The sequence below is a fragment of the Aythya fuligula genome, chromosome Z (assembly GCF_009819795.1).
Source record: "Aythya fuligula isolate bAytFul2 chromosome Z, bAytFul2.pri, whole genome shotgun sequence".
Classification (NCBI taxonomy): Eukaryota; Metazoa; Chordata; class Aves; order Anseriformes; family Anatidae; genus Aythya; species Aythya fuligula.
Window position 1 is genome coordinate 16,851,134 of NC_045593.1, and position 20,391 is coordinate 16,871,524.

Genomic DNA, 20,391 nt, shown 5'->3' on the forward strand with positions numbered 1-20,391 from the left:
TTCTCCTGATAGTAGGTGTCAGTATCCCAGGTGCCTTTACCCATCTGTAACAAAGGGCTGATGTTATCATTTCCACTTCGAGTGAATTGTAGTAGGGGGGCACTGGGGCAGGAGGCAGAAAGCCTTTGCTCAGTTCTGCAGATGTCAAGACCAGCTTGGTTATAGGGGTTTTCCGAGGCATTCCTTACTCCAAGAGACTAGTGGGTAGAGTATAACCCTTGGGGATAAATAGAATTGTAATTAAATTCATAGGAACTGTGGTCCTAACTTAACTGAAACATAACTGGACTCACAACAGTGAGTGAGTAAGCTTTTGCAAATAACACACTATCAATTTGAGCAGTTTGTACAATAAAAAACGCACTTCTACCTGTGTGTTTGGAAGGTAATATTCAGAGGGTCAGCATAACAGTGCTGAAATGATTCAGATATATTAGGCGTCTAGATAAAAATGATGACAGGAGAGGTATAAAATAGTGCTGCTCAGTTCACTTGCTGAAAACATCTTGCAAGTGCTTCATTTATATTTCACGCTGGAGTTAAGAACTGCTACAATAGTGCCAGGAGGAAAAAAATAGAATTGCTTCAGCTCTGTTCTTACACCCACAGACGTTCTTTAGTGTGGAAAATGAGTCATCAAGAAAAGATATTTTTACTTTGCAACAGACATTAGAGAAATGTTGATCTTCAAACAAACTGTGTGTCAATTGATTTACCAGTCAAAAGGTTCGATCCTGCTTGCATTCTCTTACACAGATCTTCTTTTCTTTGAAACCACTGGAAAGTCACAACTACAAGTGACCAACCTGAGCTGCCCAGAATTCACAAACAGCTCAGATGCAGTCCCCACTTCAGTAGTTTTGTGACACGACTGACAGGAGAGGTCTGCTGGGCTATCTAAGTCTCTGCGTTTGCAAGAAAGTGGCTCAGAGATTAATTGTCCTGGTCTCTTTTGCCACCCATCCTCTGGCAGCATGGTAGGGCTACCAGCATGGGGCTTGCTCACCAGCTCTGCCACTGCTCCATGGGATGCAACCAGGGACATTAGGAGGTGGAGGCTTTAACATATCTCAGCTTTGCAAACATCTTTGGAAAAATTTCCTGTTAATGGTGAAAATTAAGTAAGAATTGATTTGTAATTTTTCCTCTTGGTTTGAGAAAACTGTGAGCCAGGAATGGAGGGAGCCTGCTGTTTACTATCTGAGAATTTGGCCATTAATTCATCTTTAGTTTGTATTTGGGATTACAAGTCTTTGCTATTATGTGCAATAAAGATACGCTTTTCATCTGTAGTTTTCAAAGCATTTTGCCGAGGGAAACAGGAAGCACAATCCTCAAAGCCATGTAAAGGAGTTTATTACTTGCCAGGTGCAAAGTTTAAAACTCAATTAATTATTTTTTTTTTTACTGGACTATGTTTCTATCAGTGTCAATTGTTCAAAGATGCTAGTGGCTCAACTGAATATAAAGCTACAAACCTACAACCACAAGCCCTTATTTATCACCCCAGGCTTGTTTTCTGGCAAGATAACGTGATTTTTGTGTTAGTATTTAATGTTAATATTATTATACCTGTTATTCAATTGGCTAGTATTTATTCTTAGATTTCCAGATGTTCCCCCTGTGCAAATTTGCAAACTTGCTGTATTGTTCTGTGATAATTGATTGTTGGAAGTTTGTGTGCTGTGAGGATTATTTTTAGGCTATCCTTAAACATACTTGGTGGGTATATAATTCTTCCTATTTGGAAATCAAATGAAGAGTTGGCAGTTAATTGTGCAAATCCTGCACACAGGTGCTCCCTGCTAGGAGCTGCTGTCCCCAGCTGCATGCCAGCAGTGAGCCTGCCAGAGCCCCAAGTCCAGCCGATGGCGAGGCTGAGCATGTGTTCCCACTGGGCTCAATAAGCAGCAGCACTTTGTTACCCTAGTGGTACAAACAGCCTAATCCTGTCCCTCTTTCCCTGGCAGTTCAGGCTGAAGGTCTGTTAATGGGAAACATGTACTCTGTGGTCACTCTGGTAGCTGGGCTCAGGCTTGCCTCTGCCTGTGTACTGGGTCTGGCCTGCCACTGTGCCTCTGTGTGCCTGGAGATGCGCCTTTAATCCCCTCACCTAACTCTAACCCCCATGAAACATGAAGTATCCCCATTTTTTGCTACAGCTGTTCAGCATCTCCCCCTGCCAGCTCCAGAGGCTTTCTGCTGCCGGTGCCTTCAGCTGTAGGCCTTGCTGTCGCAGGCACCCAGTGTGCGTGAAGGCCATGGAGATCTCCTTCAGTTGCTGTGCTGTACTGACTCATCAGGCTCTTTCCGGAAGGCTTTAGCTGTCTATTAATAAACTGACTTGCATTACTTTCGCTTGTGCCTAGGCAGACATGAACTTCTTGAACCCTTTTGTCTGTTTATTTAAGTTAAATATGATTTGAGAGCACAATGATTTGGACAAATAATCCTTTTTTCTCTTTTTTTTTTTTTTTTTATTTATTCCCTCTATATGTCTGAACGTCTTGATGGGACATAAAGAGCCAGTTCATTTCCACCTCTCAGACTGGATAGTCACGTACCGAAACATCCACTTGCCTGCTTCGGCATGAAGCTTTTTAAATGCAGGAAAGCAGTTCTTCTGTGGAAATAGGTGTTGGGGCTTCTACTTGTTTTAGCAGCAGTTTAATTTAGAAATGTAATTGACAAGTATTCACAGTGCTTGTCACTTTCATCATCTTTACAGCCTCACACACTCTTTGGGTTAAAAAATCCTTGCCTCTCTCTTTCCCTGGCCTCTCCTGTAAAAGAGGGGCTGTCAGGTTGTTTTCAGTTCTTAGAGAAGGAACTAGGTTAGTTTCTGTGCCTATGGATTTGAAGGAAGAGGCTCTAAAAGGAGAGGCCAACAACCTTTGGCTTAGAATTTTGTTTTTCTGATGGTGTAAGATTCACCAAGGTCAATAGGGGGGTTGCATGACCTTAAAAAGAAGAATAGACTCCTAAATTAAACATTTTGCATTCTGAGACTTCTAATTACCTGAACGTGCTATACCCGCATTTATATAATTATGTATTTTATGTTTTTTGTTTATTTTAGTTTTTGTTTGTTTGTTTGTTTTTAGCTCAAGATTGTATCTTCTGCTTGCATAAATACTTTGAAAACACATAGAGCTTACTGGAATTACATTGTATAAGTTGTTGATGCCTACGTTTGCTTACTTTATCAAACACATTTGCAGTATACTGCTGCATTTCCGCTTCTCTCCTGATCTAATAAAGTAAATATAGTACATCAAATGAAATTAGCTTCATTTCACACTTACTTAGCAGTTGATCCAGTGTCCTGCAGGATCTGCTTTTTATTTTTAAAACAAATCAAACAAAATGTAGTTATTTCTCTGTAACTTCATTTCTTTCTAATTACCATCTTGGGAGGCAAGTGGTTTTGATGTTAGGAAGATGTAGGATACATTACGCTGATGTTCATTAAGTTAGAATGACATGGTGAATTCACAGAAGGTGAGGGACAACAAATTGCTTAAGAGATTGAATTTGAATTATCCTAAATTCTTATTATAGTTAAGATTCATTAGTTGTGTGAAGCATCTTGTACAAGAGGAGTTTTCTTTCCCAAGTTTCAAGTGGAATAGTACTCCAATGGTAATTCAAATGGTCTGTAGCGCAAAGAATGTTTTCAGAAAAAGAGAATCTAGAATTAGAAGATTTGTTTTATTTCTAAAGAAGTCACTTAACTGGCTGTGTGTGATGTTTCTTCCAACTTTGCTTACCACTTTTCTGTACTACTTTTGGCTCTGTATTGGCTTTGCCACTATTGTAAAGCTTGTGGTGATGACAGGATCAGTCCTTTCAGTAGGACTATGCAAGGGTGTTCATGCTCAGTAAACTCTTCTATAAATGCAGTGTATAATAGGAGGTATGTGTGTGTGTCTTATTCCTAACGGAAGTCCCTCTTGTGCCTATTGCCTTATTAGTGCATGACATCAATAAAATTTTCAAGCTTTAAAAAAAATCAAACTGATTGCTACTCATCTCTACAAAGAGACTTCAGCAAATTTAACTTCAGTAAAATTGCCTTGTTCTAGAAATCAGTGGCATTCAGTCAATTGCTGTGACTGTCTTATGGAAGTTTTGTGTATTGAAAAAGTGTATTAAAGGTGTTCCAAAGGTAAAACTTGAAATCTTAATTTCATTGAAAATGATGAGCAGCTGCCATCACAAAGACCTGTGAAAGTGACAAAGTTCTGCAGTTTGCAGAGGGAAAAATCAGAATTGTCTGATCTGTAAGGAATTTAATCGCGTGATGTATTCACAGTTGGACATACCTAGATGAATTAGGCAGACAATAAGTACAACGTTTTAAGTATATAGTTGGTGATTACACAAGGTAACCAAAACTCAGTCAGCTCTACTTCTTCAGTTGGTATAGAAGATAGCTGTATTTGGCAGGAGTCAATCAATGTGAAAGGTGTGTATTCTATGGATGACAACAGTTTTGCCTCCGTTGAAGAACTTTATATGAGAAAGGGAAGTCTTCCAGATGGTGCTTGTGGTACAAAAGATCTCTTGTTATCTGCCCCTGACTATCTGTGTTAACTGGAATGTTTCAGTGTCATTCCTGTGTATTAGTTTCCTGCCTGTAAAACAGGATAGCAGCAGCTTTCCCACGAAACCATTGTCCGAGCACTTTCAATGGTGTTCCTCCAGTGCTGAGACCCAGAGAGAGCAATAGGTATGTTCCTGGTGGTCCAGCAATTAGACAAATTGGGGGGTGCCAGGGAGGAGATGGGAGAGAGGTTTGTTTCTGCTGTCTTCAAATCAACCAGTCTTTTGCTGTTGTGTTTAGTTGTGCTTTTTTTGTTTGTTTGTTGTAAAGAAACAAAAGCTCGAAATGTGTTTGCGTACATTTCTAACTGTGTTCTCGTTACATGCTGTTAGTTAATACTGCTTTATCTGACTGAGGACTGAGTGCTGTAGGATATGTTTAGTATATATTTTCCTTTATGCTTTGAGGACCTTATCCTGCAAGGTGCTAAGCAGCCTCATTTCGCATGGGCTTCTCACCAGGAGCTGGGAACACAGCACGAGCCAGGAGGTGGCCCAGTCCTCGTGAGACTGGATCTTGTGCAACCTAGTGTAACTTAAAAACATGATGAATCTTTTCAAATGCTGCGATTAATACATCATGAACTCTCCCACAGTAGTAATTTTGGTGCTTTAATATATCACTGAAAATATTTCATTAAGCAGTAAAATACTGCTATATATTTCAGGCCTCTGCTGTGCATGTCCTGGTGTGAAAGGGGACTGTTATCTTCCCCTTAATTTCTCTGGTGCAAATAAGTGCTACAGCTTCACCATTCCATTTCACCCCAGGCAGTAATTCTGAACAGTTATCCCACTACTCTTGGGCTTAATGATGCTATCAGATGACGGAAAGTGAGTGACCTTTCAAAATGGAGTGAACTGCAATCACTCTGCCACCGGGGTCCTGGTTTGCTGTAGCATCTGATGGGGCCATGGAAGGATATTTATTGATCTAGGTATTCGCATGACTCGCATCACTGATGTATCTGGTGACAAACAATTGTGTAAGCAGGTGAGCAGTTTGACCCATGTCTGCTGGTAAGCTTTTCGGGGGAAATTTTCTGAGGACATTAAAATGCAATGTACCCACACACTTGGGGAAATATTATCTGCATTTTTTTTCTTTGTGACTCAAGGAAAAACCAAAAACCCCAACCCGCAAACTAGTAGAAATAATTTTTCCATATGTACGCGTTTACATTATTTTAACTCTGTCTTTGAATTATTTACAGTTCACTTAGCCAGTGCTGTTTTATATATCCTCACATGGCTGAGCAGACACTTTGGATCTTAGTGAAACCAGCCTGGATTTTAAGACACAAATGTCTGAAGCAGACCTCTAGGTCTCTATATTTAGGCGCCTCAGTACAATGGCCTCAGTAAGCAGGGTGACAAGCACTTGCAGCTGCATTGCTGCTTTCATGTATGCTTTCTCTTCAGCCTAGGGCACTGCTGTCTAAACAGTTTTTCAAGGCATTGAAAGCACATGTGGTGTCAGTAAAGCATCACCAGAGCATTATTCTTTGATACTTTTTTTTTTCCTCTTTTATTTCATTCTGTAGGTTGTTTTTGTTCTTTTTATGTTGTCAATATTTTTATTTTATTTTATTTTATTTTATTTTATTTTATTTTATTTTATTTTATTTTATTTTATTTTATTTTATTTTATTTTATTTTATTTTATTTTATTTTATTTTATTTTATTTTATTTTATTTTATTTTTAAATCAGTATTTGTATCTCTGTCTCTATTAAAGGCTTTGAGGCAATCTTTAGATTAAGAACACTGCATTAGTGAAAGAGTTACTGGTTTTAATCTCACATTAGCAGAAGACCAAAATTTTCTGACCATGCTTATTATTCATTCTAGAGTCTTGGTGGAAAGACTTTGTAATAGAGTGACTGATTACAGGACTTACCAATTACAGTTTGTTTCCAATCATCAGAATGCTTTCCAAATTTTTTATACATTTTTATACATTTCTGAGTACACTGGATTATCTAAAACAGTGTATGTGTACTGATGGGATTTTCAAGAGAATATAAACAGGTGAAATGTTGAAGTGTGATTTCTGCACAAATTTTATTACGTAATTTTTTTTTTTAAATCTGGACTATAAAGCCTCATTTTCAAAACTGCTGATGGTTCCCACTGATTTCTGCTGGAGAGGCAGAGGTTCAGCACACATAAAAGGTAAATCAGTCTCTGAACACTTTGTAGTTACTGACTGCCTTTTGAAAATGCGTGCATTTTTTCTTGCTGGGAGGCATATAGCAAGTCGCAGTAACAGCGCTGAGAATACAACAGCCTCTGCCTTTGCAAGAATACTGGGGCTTCCTGAGTCAGTTCAGCTGACGTGTAATTACTTTTATGGGAAGACAGGGATCTAATTAAGACCAGTGGAGGGATTTTTTAATTGCATCTTTTGCAAATTAAAATAGTATTCAAAATCTACCTACATATTGGGGTAGTGCGCTAAAATTAGCCTCAGTTACTTGTTCTGTAGTTTGCTAAGCATTTTCTACAGGCAAGTCTGTCAGACTATTTTCAGGTATGATTTTCTGGCTATAGCATGGAATATAATTTTCTGTGAGCAGTTGTGCACCTGGAGGCATTCTTTGGCCAAAGAACAGCCCATGTATTTAGGAATTATTCTGTGCTAGATGGGTTGATACTGAATGCGCTTAAAAAGTAATTACAAAAATTGTGCAGTTCTATTGCAATTTGTCATCAGTAAGAAATGAGCACATGTGATGTTCGGGAGCAGCTAAAATTCATGAGCAGTTGGTGGAAGGACTGCTTCATTCGTATCTTATCTTTCCACTTCAAATGCATGAAAAGTTTTTGGACTGAATATGATTTTGTACACTATTGAAATATTGTACAGGCTTTGAATTGTTTGCCGTCAGTCACACTGGGAGTCATCCATGTCATACTCGATCTAGAACTTAGTTCTCTGAGCTACCAGTGAGAAGACGAGTAACATTTTACCCATTCATAGCTCTTTGAAACTAGCAATGGGAAATTCTGGTTAGTATCCTTACCAATGCAAAATTGTTCTATAGGTTTTTCTTAAACTCTTTCTCCAGCCTGGCTTTTAAATGGCTGTGGGATTAGACCACTACCACTTTCCCAGGAGACTAATTCACATTTTAATGGGGTTCATAATTTCTGTTTTTTGGCTGAGTAATACCTTTTCATGTAATCTCACCTGAATATGACTTGTCATTTTCCCTTGGGCTCCCGTATAAATATCATACCCATCATCATATGTACCCTCTGGAAATCATGCTGCAGCAGCCGTCATATTTCCTACCACGCTTGCTCATTGGATTGCCACACTGTATACCTTGCTGTCTGAACCAATTCATGTATTTTTCCTCTCTGGCTTGTTCAGCCAGTTTGGCAATTGTTTCTTGATAATTCCTGAACTCCCTCTGGTTTACTGTCATCTTTCTAATGCTCAGGACACCCTGCACTGAATGTTGTGTTTGAAGTGTTATTTCACCTGTGCCATGTGTGTGTGCATCCCTGAGTGTCTCTAGTCCATAAATGCAGTATTTCAGCTGTACCAAGAAGAATGGGAGATTATTTATTTATTTATTTATTTATTTGTGGGGAAACAAGGAATATTTTTGATTCTGTCAGGTATCTCAAACAACTGAGGAGCATGAACATATTTCAATATGTTACTTTTTCATTGTGCAGCAGTGGCTGTTAAACACCTCATTAGATAAACAAGCAAAATGTTAACTAATTAATGAATGTGTAGAGTGGTATGAGAAGACTGCCTAGAACTTTCTTTGATAAAGACTGCATGTAGGGGGAGGGAGACATGCACTTGTTAGGGACACGATAATGTTAAACAGTGAATGTCTCTGAGGTTTTACGTAGGCTTCATTTAAGTATTTAATTATTGGTGAGATGCTGGAATTGTCTCTTAAATGATTGGATCAAAATTCCTCTGACAAGAGACTGTTTTCTGTCCTTGGGACATGGGTACTCTGTAACTGCTCCATCTGCAACTTACCTCATATGCCTGCCTTGGGATTATAGTTTTTTTCTTTTTTGTATCCTTTTTTTTTTTTCTTGTTTTGAAAGATCTCAACACAGAGGACTTACAGAGGAGCTGGAAGAGTTCACAGAGGACTTACAGAGGAGCTGGAAAAGTTTTCTGTTCAGTTGCTGTGAATTGAAAACAGAGTTACTAGAATGATAGGCAAAAGAGTACGTCTCAGAATAGAAGCAATAGGAACAATGTGGATCAAAAACTCACAGCTTTGAGATAATTCTTAACTGGTTCCAAAAAGAACATATAATGTGGTTGCTTCTGGCAGCAATGCTCCAGAAGGAAAAGAAAGCAGCTGAAGAGAGAAAAACCCTTTTTTCCCCTGAAAAAAAAAAAAACAAACCACAACTAAAATATAGCAAACACATTGTTTGCTAAACTAAACTAAAACTAAAATATAGCAAACACATTGTGGGTGAAGACGGCCCAACCCTGGAAATATGGTGCCCAAAGACTGTGATTATTTATGCCGATCTGGTTGCAGCTGAGCTTGTTTAAGAGGTTGGTGTCCAGTTTGTTTGGTGATCTGTATGCTGGGGAAGAGTGAACTTGTCTGAAGAGCTGATGGAGAGAGAATGCAAACCAGTGTGATCAGCAGAGAGAAGGAAGAGCCTTCTGAAGAGGGGTTTGAAGTGAGTCATGTTGAGCTGGACCTGGTCAGACAGGGTGACTGCTAGAAGACACTGGTTATGTAATTATGAGTGAAATAATCTGCTCTTGATATAGTCTGGTTGTGAACAATCTGCCATTGCACATTGCCATATTTTAGTGTAACTTTCTATGTATAAAACAAGTGATAAATAGCACATGCTCAAGTGTCCCTGATTTGCTTATTTTGTAAGTGCTATTTTTATTTTTAGGACTGCCCTCATGATTGCTGGAGTGATGATTAATCCCATAGACTTCTGTGCATTTACTAGAAGTTGTTGTGCTTTTTTTCACTGGAAGCTTTGCAAAAGGGAAATGGTTGAGCTGCAGTCTTCTGTGTCCCCTTTATTTGAATAACATGCTAAATCAAGCAGTGCTTTATGAATAATGTTCACCATTTGATTCAGATGTGCTTTGGTTGTGTGAAAGGACCAGTAGTACAATTATTCTTAGTGACAAATGCAAACATGCAATAGCTTTGACTCAGCACCTCTGTTCCTCCAGGTTATGTCAAGAAATGATAGCAGTGCTAGTTTTGATGTATTGACACTGCCCATATCCCTTTGGAGTAGTTTTCATTTGTCATCAAAAGAAATAGTAGATATGCCTGGGATTTCTCATATGTCATTGCACATACACATTCTACACATCCAAAGGAAAAGATTACTCAGTCTTTTGTTATTCTTTCCCATATAATTGCAGGTGCACCACAGGGAGATTTGATACATAGTGAAAGGAAGAAAAGAGTGTGCACAAATTTCAGTTCTTTGCAAGCACCTGGCTCTATTGAGCAGCAAAAATTGCTGTGCCTGATGCTGGGTCATCAATTACTGGATCACAGGGGATACAAACACTCATTGAACTAATGTGTTTCAGAAAGATATTTAAGGTGGCCTGTATATCTGAAAACAAGTTGCTGGGATGCACACATACACATTCAAAAGATTTTAAACAGTACTTAAGCTGTTTAGAAATCCACAAGCATGGATAAAGTGGCAGGTATATTCAGTCCAGTTGTATAGCAAGGTGCAAATGTGTAAAACAAGCAATCACCAAGGCTTGCACCCTTTGGAATACATCTTGAAAATTTTTAGCAAAGTAATTAAGTACTTGCTTACAGAAATACCAGGTGATTGTCAGGGGCCAGAAGTCTTGTATTTTCTGTGCAACCTGTCTGTAATCTTCTTTGTCATGTATGAAGGATTCCTTTGGACTTCAGTGGGATTTAGTTCCAGTTCTAAATTCTTTTTTTAAAAAAAATAGTGAGAATATTCTTGCTACCCTTGATCAGCTATCACTTTTTCTATAACTGTCTTATGTGCAGGAGAACTTAGGTCTACCTTCTTAAATTTTAGTCTTATTTGTGAAGACTTGATTATCTTCTCTGGAAGGTAATAATGTTGTTTTTTAGTAGTTGTTACTTTATTTAATGACATCAGTTTTTATGTCACTGTATAAAAAAAAAAAAAAAAAAAAAAAGAACAGCACACAGGTCCTCTATTTATGTAGTTATTTGACTGTGTGAAAGAGAAAAAAGCCCATATATTTCTTTGTGTTTTAACAAGCCTTATGCAAACTTTTATTTTCAGAAATACGGAAGATAGCACAAAACATGACATGATTCTAACTTGCATGATTCTTACTGCTGTTTGTCAATGTGGAGATGAGTGTCACTTTGTGGTTAATGTTTTATGCAAAAGAAACTTTTTTCAGTTCTATTTACACTTTTGTCAGATTATTGGGATTGCATTGTAAAGATACCATGAATGAATATAATGCAGTACTTGCTAATCTTTACACTTTACACTAATAGTATTTACTTCATTTATGAATGTGATTTGCAATAAATTAAAAGGGTAGATTATATTGTTATAAACGTACATTTACAAATGCATTTTAAGACTGTCATATTTTTTTTACTAAAGACATTGTAAAGAGAATATTACCAATAATTGGTTAAATAATTTACCCAACAAGCACATTTAGAATGTTGACATTGTTTCATTTCTGAAAACCGGCTTCAGCGGAGCCCTTCCTTAGATGAGTGTGCTGAGTGGGATGGATTCTTTCAAAAGGTCCTGTGTAGAAGAGAAAGATTGTTTTTTCCCATACCATCACTGTATTATTTTTGAAGAGTTTCGTAGAAAGGTAATAAACTGTACAGTAGCACACTTGGTGTAGAGACCAAATGATGAAGTATTTTGCTAATTCACTTGTTCACAAATTGTCAAAAGCCCCTCACATTTATCATTCACTTGTGGTTGTAACAGTTCAATGCTGAAAGAAGAATTTGCATTAAGTTTGTTTGGCCTAGCTGTAGATAATACAGTAGTACTTCTTGCTTATTTTTTCAGTTGTTTTTTTATGGTTATTTTGTCTGTGCCGTTTTCAGTGTAAAACAAAATGGTTCTGCCCTATCTGATTTTGGAGGGTTTGTCTTTTGTCAGTGTCAATTTAAGCAGAAGAAAGATATTTGCCATAGAAAATTGCTGCTTATGGCTGCTGGGTTTCTTCTGCTGTTAGTTGCATGTATGCCATCTTCATAGAAATTCGAAGAAAGACTTGACATTGAAGTGTTTTGTAGCCTGTTTAACTTTTAGTTTTGAATTTGAATTTTGTTCAGAAAATTTGCTGACTCAAATAAGAAATAAGCTCAAAAAAAAAAAAAGATTTTGCTTCTTCTTACGTATTCCATATTCTCTGTGGAAGTAACCTGCTGAGCTTTTCAGCTGACCAATAACTTAATACTTCCATCTCCTACCAGTTCTCAAGGCACTTGTTCAAAGGTCATACATTTCAGGGATCCAATTTGAGAGTTCTGTTTGGATGGGATCCCACATTACATCTTCTGAAAATCACTATTTCCACCCTGTATTTGTGATATGGTTTATTGCTAAGCTACTAGGTTTCAAACTGATTCTCAAACGAATTGCTAGAAAGGAGTGTGTTAACGTGTTTGTTGTAGAATTCTATTTTTTATTTTTATTTTTATTTATTTATTTATTTATTATTTATTCTAATCTTATATATTTGTACATAGGCTACTTTCCTGAGTGTTAGTATTGATTTTCATGTATAGAGCTTTGCGCATCCTATTAATTACCTTGTTGCATAACTTGAGCTAGATTTTGGATTTTGGCTATTGCAAACAAATGTAGTTTCTTTGGAATTTTGTAGCTCCAAGTGCATTAAGATAGAGAAAGTCTTATTAACTTTCTTGTTACATTTTGTTATAGATTGGATTCAGACTATCATAAGGTGATAAAAAATGTTGTTTCCTTTCTTCAGCAAGCTTGTAAGCTGCAACATTAGCACACGGAGCTCTGGCTCTAGTAGAAGGTGCTAAAACTGGAATAGAAACTAGATCACAATTTCCACACTTAATAAAGCAGTAAGTCAGCAGCTGCCATGGGACAGAGCTGGCTGAATTGTCAGAACCATTCCATGGGCATAAATCTTAGAGTTGTGCCAGATGCTTCATGCTGTTCCTGCTGTGCAAAACAGCTGGAAATTCAGCTTAAAGGATTTCTTTCCTAGAGAGAAACTACAGCTGGCGTAGGGCTGAGATAAAGTGAGTTTGATGGGAAGATACGTCATGTACTCTTGCTACAGTGTCAATGTTGTGGCTTTGGGATGCATGTCTGACCCTATGATTTTATACAACGATAGGTAAAATCGTTCAAGGCATGGAAAACAATCTTACAATTTCATTTAGAGAGATAGAGCTGTGCATAAAGACAGGTAGAAATTTGACAGGAAGATGATCTTTGGAAGAACGTTGCTGTTTCTACTTTTTCTCTGTACTAAACCTGTGGGAACAAAATTGTTACATTTAGGGAATTAAACAGGTACTTTTCCTTTTTATGAACATACTTTGTCTCAGTAAATTGTGTTTTGCTTCCTTTAGCAGTTTTCATGTGTATTTTTATTTGTTTGTTTGTTTGTTTGTTTGTTTTCCTCAGGAGCTTACATTTTGGGGTAATGTTTTGCCTGGTAGTATATTCAGTTTGGGCTCTACTTTGACCTCATAAGATATGGCTCATGAAGGATTCTTGTATAGGACTGAGATTTAGTATCTCAAAAATGTTGCTTCGGTGGGCTATCTGAAGGCCATTCAGTCTTACTTCTCTTGGGTCTTGGAGTGTTGGAGGCCGATGTAGTGAGTAGACACTTTGCCTACTCACTAATGTGCATTTCAGTCCTGACTCTGCAAATAGCTCTGTGAATCTACAAAGGCTAAAAGTCCCTTTTAACTAACTTCAGGAAAATGTGGTAATATCAAATGCAGGTGAATCTGCTTGTTCTGTAACAAAATGGGATAGATTCACCTAAAAAACAGCAGGTATGTTGTGACTTCCCATTTGGCTTATGAGTTGGTTCTCAAATGCAGATAGACCTTTGTAGGATAATCTCTCTGAAGAAGAAACAGATGCATTTAAAACACATTAGAAAATGCTTGCAGGAAATAATTTATGAATAGAGTTGTTACTAAGTAAGGCTAGAGCCCTCTGCATGTTAGTATTATTTCAAGCAGTAAGAAGTTTACATTAAGATCACATAAGCAGTGAAACATGACATTTCTTACTAATTTATCGTATGTTGCTTTGCTGTTTGTTAAATAACAAAAAGTTTACAGGGCCATTTACATGTAAAGTCTGAAGGTTGTTCTGAGCTTAAAGGAAGAGAAATACATGTAATGTAGGATGCCTTCTGGAGTGGGTCTGAGCTGAATAAAACAGAAATAACATGATCATTGAGGGTTTGTTTACACCCAGGAGTTTAACTGTGCTCATGTAGCTAAAGCAATGTAACAGAACTAGCCAGGGTGATGGTTGGCTGGTTAGAATGTGTTTATGGGAATGGGAATAAATTATAGTGCTATAAGCTGTATTTATAGCAATAGCTTCACTAGGGTTGTACAGAGGAGCTGCTATGCCAGAAGGAAAAATCACATCCCTCACTGGAATAATCATGTTGTACTTCTGTGTGGAGGCCAGGCCTAAATTAATTCCAGTTGCCTTTCTGAGTACTTAAACAAAAAGGCAGCTTCAGTACAGGATTTCTTTGGCTCTGGGAGGATTTAACACCGAGAGGTGGTGAACATCTGTGTCTTCACTGAGCCTGTGGTTTCTGAAGGTGCCTTAAGCCATCAGCATCTTGTGTTCCTGTCTTGGCTCCAAATCTCATTAAAGTCAATGGGAAAACATTTCAATGCTGCAGGACCGGAGCCTCTCAAGAGGTGAGCCTGGTGTAGCTGGGTTTCTGACAACTCAGGTGCACAAATGGTAGGAAACAGTTTATCCTGGGTGTAGAAAAGTGTGCTGAAGTGTGATCACACATGACAATCACGGGCGAGCTGGAACAGATAAAACAGATTTGCGCAATTTGGTAGTCTTACTTTGTTTCTTCATTACTTTTTTTGATTCTGTATCCGGAACATAGCTAACATATCACTACCAGCCCAAGCAAGGCACCGCCTCTTTCTGGGGGCTCTGACAAGTCATTTATTCTCTCTGAAATGGAGTTTAAATATGTGCAAGAGGAATGGCCTGTCTAAAAGGCTGCTCCCATGGGAGCTTCCTCTGGCATGATGTGTCTCAGCGTACAATGTCCTGTGGATGCTGAGGAGAGGGCAGCACAGAGATACCAATGTGTGCTGGAAATACGAATTTAAATAGGGAGAAGACAATTTCCCACTTTTTTTTTTCTTTTTTCTTTTTTTTTTTTTTTTTCGGTAAGATGGAAGAGGCTAAGAGTGTAAAGAATTTCAGGTTAGACACACCCAACATAACAAGTAATTCTGCTGAGTTGAGGACTCCGCTAAGTTTGGTTTATTCCTAAGCTGAGTCAGTAGTGTTTCTAGTAAAAACTGATGGTTTGTTACAATTGGAAGTAAATATGCTATTTTCAAGCATTTTACTGTTTAATCTTGGGTTCACATCTTTTTCATAATCTTTCCTCTGAAGTGGCAGCTTGGGCTTATGAGATTCCATTATTATTTCTAACCATATTACGATTTGATTTTTGTTTGGCAGCCAGGTTTTCTGTTAATGCTTTTCAGATGGAGGTGACATCAGATTTTGGTGGTGGTGAAATTTTACCCAAAGGGAGACTTCTTATTACTAGGTTTACAGAACTATGTTACTTCATATAATTTTTACCTTTTCTTTCCCCTCTTTGGTAATATTCATCGCAGTACTGAGACGACTACTAGATTCAGTGGGCTCTGTATCAGACCTTGAACTTGCCTACAGTCATTGCAGGAGCTGGTTGGAGGTTATTTCTAACCTGCATCTTCATGAACCTTGCATTTTATTTCCATCTCATGAGATTTTTTTTCACAAGTGTATTTTTTCACATTAGTTTCCATTTAATGTGACCACAGTTGCTGCTGTCACAGCTACCACGTGATGAAGAAGGAAGAGAAACACACTTTCACAGGGTTTCCGCACATAGTAGCATAGAGTAATTTAAGGAGGGAATGACCTGTGCAGGCTACTTGGTTCCCCCGCCCACTCAAAGCAGGACTAGCTTCAGAGTTAGATCCAGCTTCAAGGTTAGATTAGTTTGCAGACAGCCTTATCAAGTTGAGCTGTGAACATCATCATGGATGGAAATTCTGTAACTTCTCCAGCCCCATTCCTCTCCTCAATGTGAAGAACTTATTTTATGTACATATATATGTGGAATTTCTCTTCTTTGCTGCAGCTTTTATACTGGCTTGAGGGAGGTTTTTAATTTAAACACAAAGGTTCTAGTGAGGTTTTTCCTAGGTTCTAGGAAGATTTCTATTTTCTTGGAATAAAAGTCCACACTTTAAGATAATACAATATGACAGTAGTCAAACCCATACCCAGCAGTTCTGGTGGCAGTGAAGAGTTATACAAGCTGCCAGTCTAAAAGAGTGAGACTGAAGTACAACTTCGGGTAGTAGAAGGAAGAAGTAATGGTTACAAACGCAACATCTAAAGGATAGTTTTAGTAAGAACCAGCCCTTCATTAATTTACAGATTTTTTGTTATTTATTTTATTATTATGTTTAATCACAGGACAAAATTCTTCACACATGTTTGCACAGAGATATAATATTCCTTTATTTTGGAATATTTCCCTACTTAAAATAGTGGCATTTTATGCCATGACAGATTAATTAGATTTAAATACCGCAGTCTTTAAGCAAAATGCTCCAAGATGATGAGACACAGATGCTGCCTATCCAAAAAACTGGAAAGGAACTAAAAGAAAAATCACAAAATGTTGACATTACTCAATGATGGGATTTAATCCTGGCATGACTGAAGCTGTCAAGAATTGTGTGGCTAAATCTGTTGTCAGATATAATAAACACTCTTTCTGCTCCCATTTATGTGAACATGTGCAGCTGTTGAAGAAATGGGCATCTTTGCTTCTTAGTCAAACAATACATAAAATGTATTATGCTAGAAAAGATTATGTACAAAAACAGGTGACAGAGCTGTGCTGCAATAGATTGATTTAGGGAAGAAAGTATGAGACCTACTTTTTCATATTGATTTCCTCCTGCAGTCATTGAATTGTGGAAACAGAGCTCATTTAACTGAAGTCCTTGAGAGAGAAAGAAAATGCTGTACGTGCATTCATTTTATAGTCTACACGGGAGTTATATTCATGTAAATGAAAAAGATTCACTGAATCAGTTTTCAACAACATACAATACACAACAGAATTTATTAAGAGGACAGTGCCATCCTATCTTTATCTGTCTGCTTAACTCACTACAGACACGAACACGTATCATGTATTATTTAAATGTGTACATTGACACATACAATTTATAGGATTTAGAATTGGAAAGAACATGAATTATACAACAGAAAGCTTTCAGCATGTTGCAGAGTTGAATTTTTTTTAGGGCTAAATGAAGATGTATGTTACCCTTAAATAAAATAAAAATAAAAATAAAGAAAATAAAAATAATAGGGTACTTAGATGACTAAGCAGACTACCATGTTCATTCTTACTGCTCTCAGTAGTGAATTTAGTGAGCATCTTGCTAGGTCTTAGGAAAAGCACATGTAGGCTGAGCTAGAGGATGAGGACAATATGTTTGTATCCCTCTTTTCTGAAGAGGTAGGCTCTGGTAATCCATGTGTTGAAGATGCTCTTTAGTGTTACTGTGGCTCTTTACAATTTGATTTTAACTCACCTTGACAGAGAGGTGTGGGTGTTAAATAAGATTGCCACAATTTTTATAAATACTGGGGTTTGAAGAGAGGAAGAAGCCTAAGCAATTCAGAGCTTGGCTGAAACTAAGAACATACAGCATGTTAAGGGCTTCATGCTGAGCTCTGAGTAAACCCCAGGAAGAAATGTAGAGAAAACTGGGCTTTTCTAGTTCTGATGTTCACAGAGCAACTTTTTTTTTTTTTTTTTTTTTTTAGCAAAAGTACATTGTGAAATACTACTCTAAAGTAAATATAATGCAGTCTTGATATTCTTTTTAAGAAAGTTGAAATCAGGATATGCCAATTTAGCCAAGTAAACTTGTAAACTTTCAAAATGGGCATGACATTTTTTTTAAAATTACTGTGCACTTCAAAAGCCATCAGCTGTTACCTTCTGTCCTGGAAGCCATAAGGCTCCTATAAATAAACATAAGATAATATAGGAACAGGAAAAAAGATCTTATGCCAGCAGTTATTCTTATTATTAATTCTGTTGTTTCTTTTTTTTTCTTTTCTTCTTTGCAGTGTATCCTATTCAGTGCATGTCTCTGAGGACTACCCAGGTACTGTGCAACATTCTTGTCCATGACACATATATATATGTTACTGTAAATTACAACGTTCAGATGAGAATATTTGAAAGGGTGTTAATGTGTTCCAGGTGCATCCTTGTGCTAATCACTTTCCATTAGTCAAATAATTTTCACAGTCATTTCTTCCTTTCAGGTATCATTTATCAACCGGGTCCGGGTGAGAAAACCTAGTTCACAAGTTTACTGAGACCAGAGCTTGTGATGCTTTCCGTGTCTGGAGCCAACACAGTGATAGAGGAGGGAGAAAGTGCCTGGCTCCTTTTTGGCATAGTAGATAAAGCTTGATCTTTCAAGAGGCTGAGCAGTCTGGCATGGGGCCAGCACAGCACTTCAGTGTGTTAAACCTTAATGAGACTGACAACTCACGTTCTTAAAATTAAGCCTGTGAACTGTGCAGTGCTGCTTCTCAGGGTCTGCAGGAGTCAGGGTTTGTGTACAGGTGTCTCTTTGGTAGCGTAAGCTCGCAAAGCTGTTCCCAGCTGCTCACTTCTGCCTCCCTGCCATACCCTGAGCCGGGTTGGCAAAAGCAGTTGTGTAACCACGTGGCCAACCTGTACGGTTGTGAATTATCCATGTGAAAGACAATCAGCCAAGAGCAAAAGGTAATATTAAGCTAACTTGTTTCCCTGATTTCCTTCACAAAGAGCCTTCACAGATATTTTTATGGCACAGAGGTTAGCAGAAACAGGAGAGATAAATGGGACACTGTGTAAGCAGTGGTATATGGCAGTACTGCTGGATTGCACCACACTGTGTATTTTGTATCCTAGGAATATTTAATAACGTAAATACTATGAATTATATGAAAGCCTCTCTCTTTATCATTATCCATAACATTTCCAAATGATAATATTTCCAAAAGAAATATTTCCAAATATTTGTAAAAGAAATATTTCTTGATTCTTTTGGAATCTCTGAAGTTGTGAGGTTTTACTTCTTCACTAATAAGCAGGCATAGACTGTCTGGTCAAAATACCAGTGTTTGAAGCAGATTCAGAGAGAAATCAGTGTGTCAGTGATGATAAATACAGTTGATTCTGTTAAAGAATGCATACAACCTTTAAGAGAGAGATTTTCTTTTTCTTTTTCTTTTTTTTTTTTTTTTTTTTCACCAGGAAAAACTGCTACTAATAACGATCTATTCAACAGGTATTATGTGTAGAAAGTGAGATTCATAAAGTACAGTCATACCACTCGTAAATTGATAGACTGTTTACTGGATTGGCCTGGCAATGAAAAAAACAAATAGTTCTTTTCAATAGTTAGAAAAAAATGTTGATGGTTTGTTCAATTAAGTGTCAGTACTGGATTTATTCATTTCAGTGATAAAGCTATTACGCGCCCATAGAACTTATTCTCTGGGAACCCCTAAACTAAATGACAACACAGAACACTGAACCAGGTACTCCTGCAGCAAATGAGATTTCATCTCCTGGCAGGCAAGCTCTTCTGTCTGACAGACCTCAAACGTCCCTTACAGATGCTCTTTGCAGCATGCACTGATGGTCTACAGGCCTAAATGACTGTCACCCTGAAACCTAATGGGTATTCTCTGCCATCATCCCCTATTTTTTAAAGCCATATAAAATTTGATCTTTTTACACTGTAGCTGACTTGGTGATGGGGAGCAAACCAGTTGTGCATGTTTACTGATTGAAATCTAACCCTTCGGGCCTTTGGAAGCACTGTTGTAGTATTTTTTTGCTATCTCAAGCTTTCATGGTATGTACATCTGCTTTGTGAAGAAGAGATATCTAGTGTGTTAGGAATGATAATGACTCTTTGCCATTTTACAACATTGATGCTGAAAATACTCACTCTGATTTGGTGAGCCAGTGTCTTTGTCTCCTGTATTTGTACTAAATCTTTTAAGTTAGCCATGATCAGCAGCAATGTTATCCCTTTTCTGGCATGTATTTTAAGGGATATTTTAGGGACACATCAAAGCGAGGTGGTGTCAAGTAAAGAAACTCTCTACTGGTATCCTCCTCCTCAGCTGGAATATGCCTTTCAAGCATTGTTGCTTGTTACTAGAGTTCAGAGCAGTAGATGCCCATCAGATAAGTTTCCCACTGGATAAGTCTTTACAGATCATGGTTTAAGTCAATTAGTGTGTAGCTGTATCAAAGTTGTACCCTTTAGAGATTAAGGGTGTGCAATACACAGCGGATCAAACTTCAAATACTAGCAGAAGACCATCAGAACTGATTATCAGATAAATCGCTAGTGTATGTAATAAATATATGGAGAGATAAAAGTGCTGCTTTACAAATGTTCATTCAGCCAGAAG

At 37.7% G+C, this 20,391-nt stretch overlaps 1 protein-coding gene across 1 annotated transcript in view; it reads left to right on the top strand.

The window, feature by feature from the left end:
* Positions 1 to 20,391, top strand: part of PARP8 (poly(ADP-ribose) polymerase family member 8) — a 108,749-nt gene that overhangs the window by 31,879 nt on the left and 56,479 nt on the right. The window contains exon 3 of the mRNA XM_032206145.1: positions 18,034 to 18,071. Coding sequence (XP_032062036.1) covers positions 18,034 to 18,071 — 38 coding nt within the window. The remainder of the gene's footprint in view (positions 1 to 18,033; positions 18,072 to 20,391) is intronic.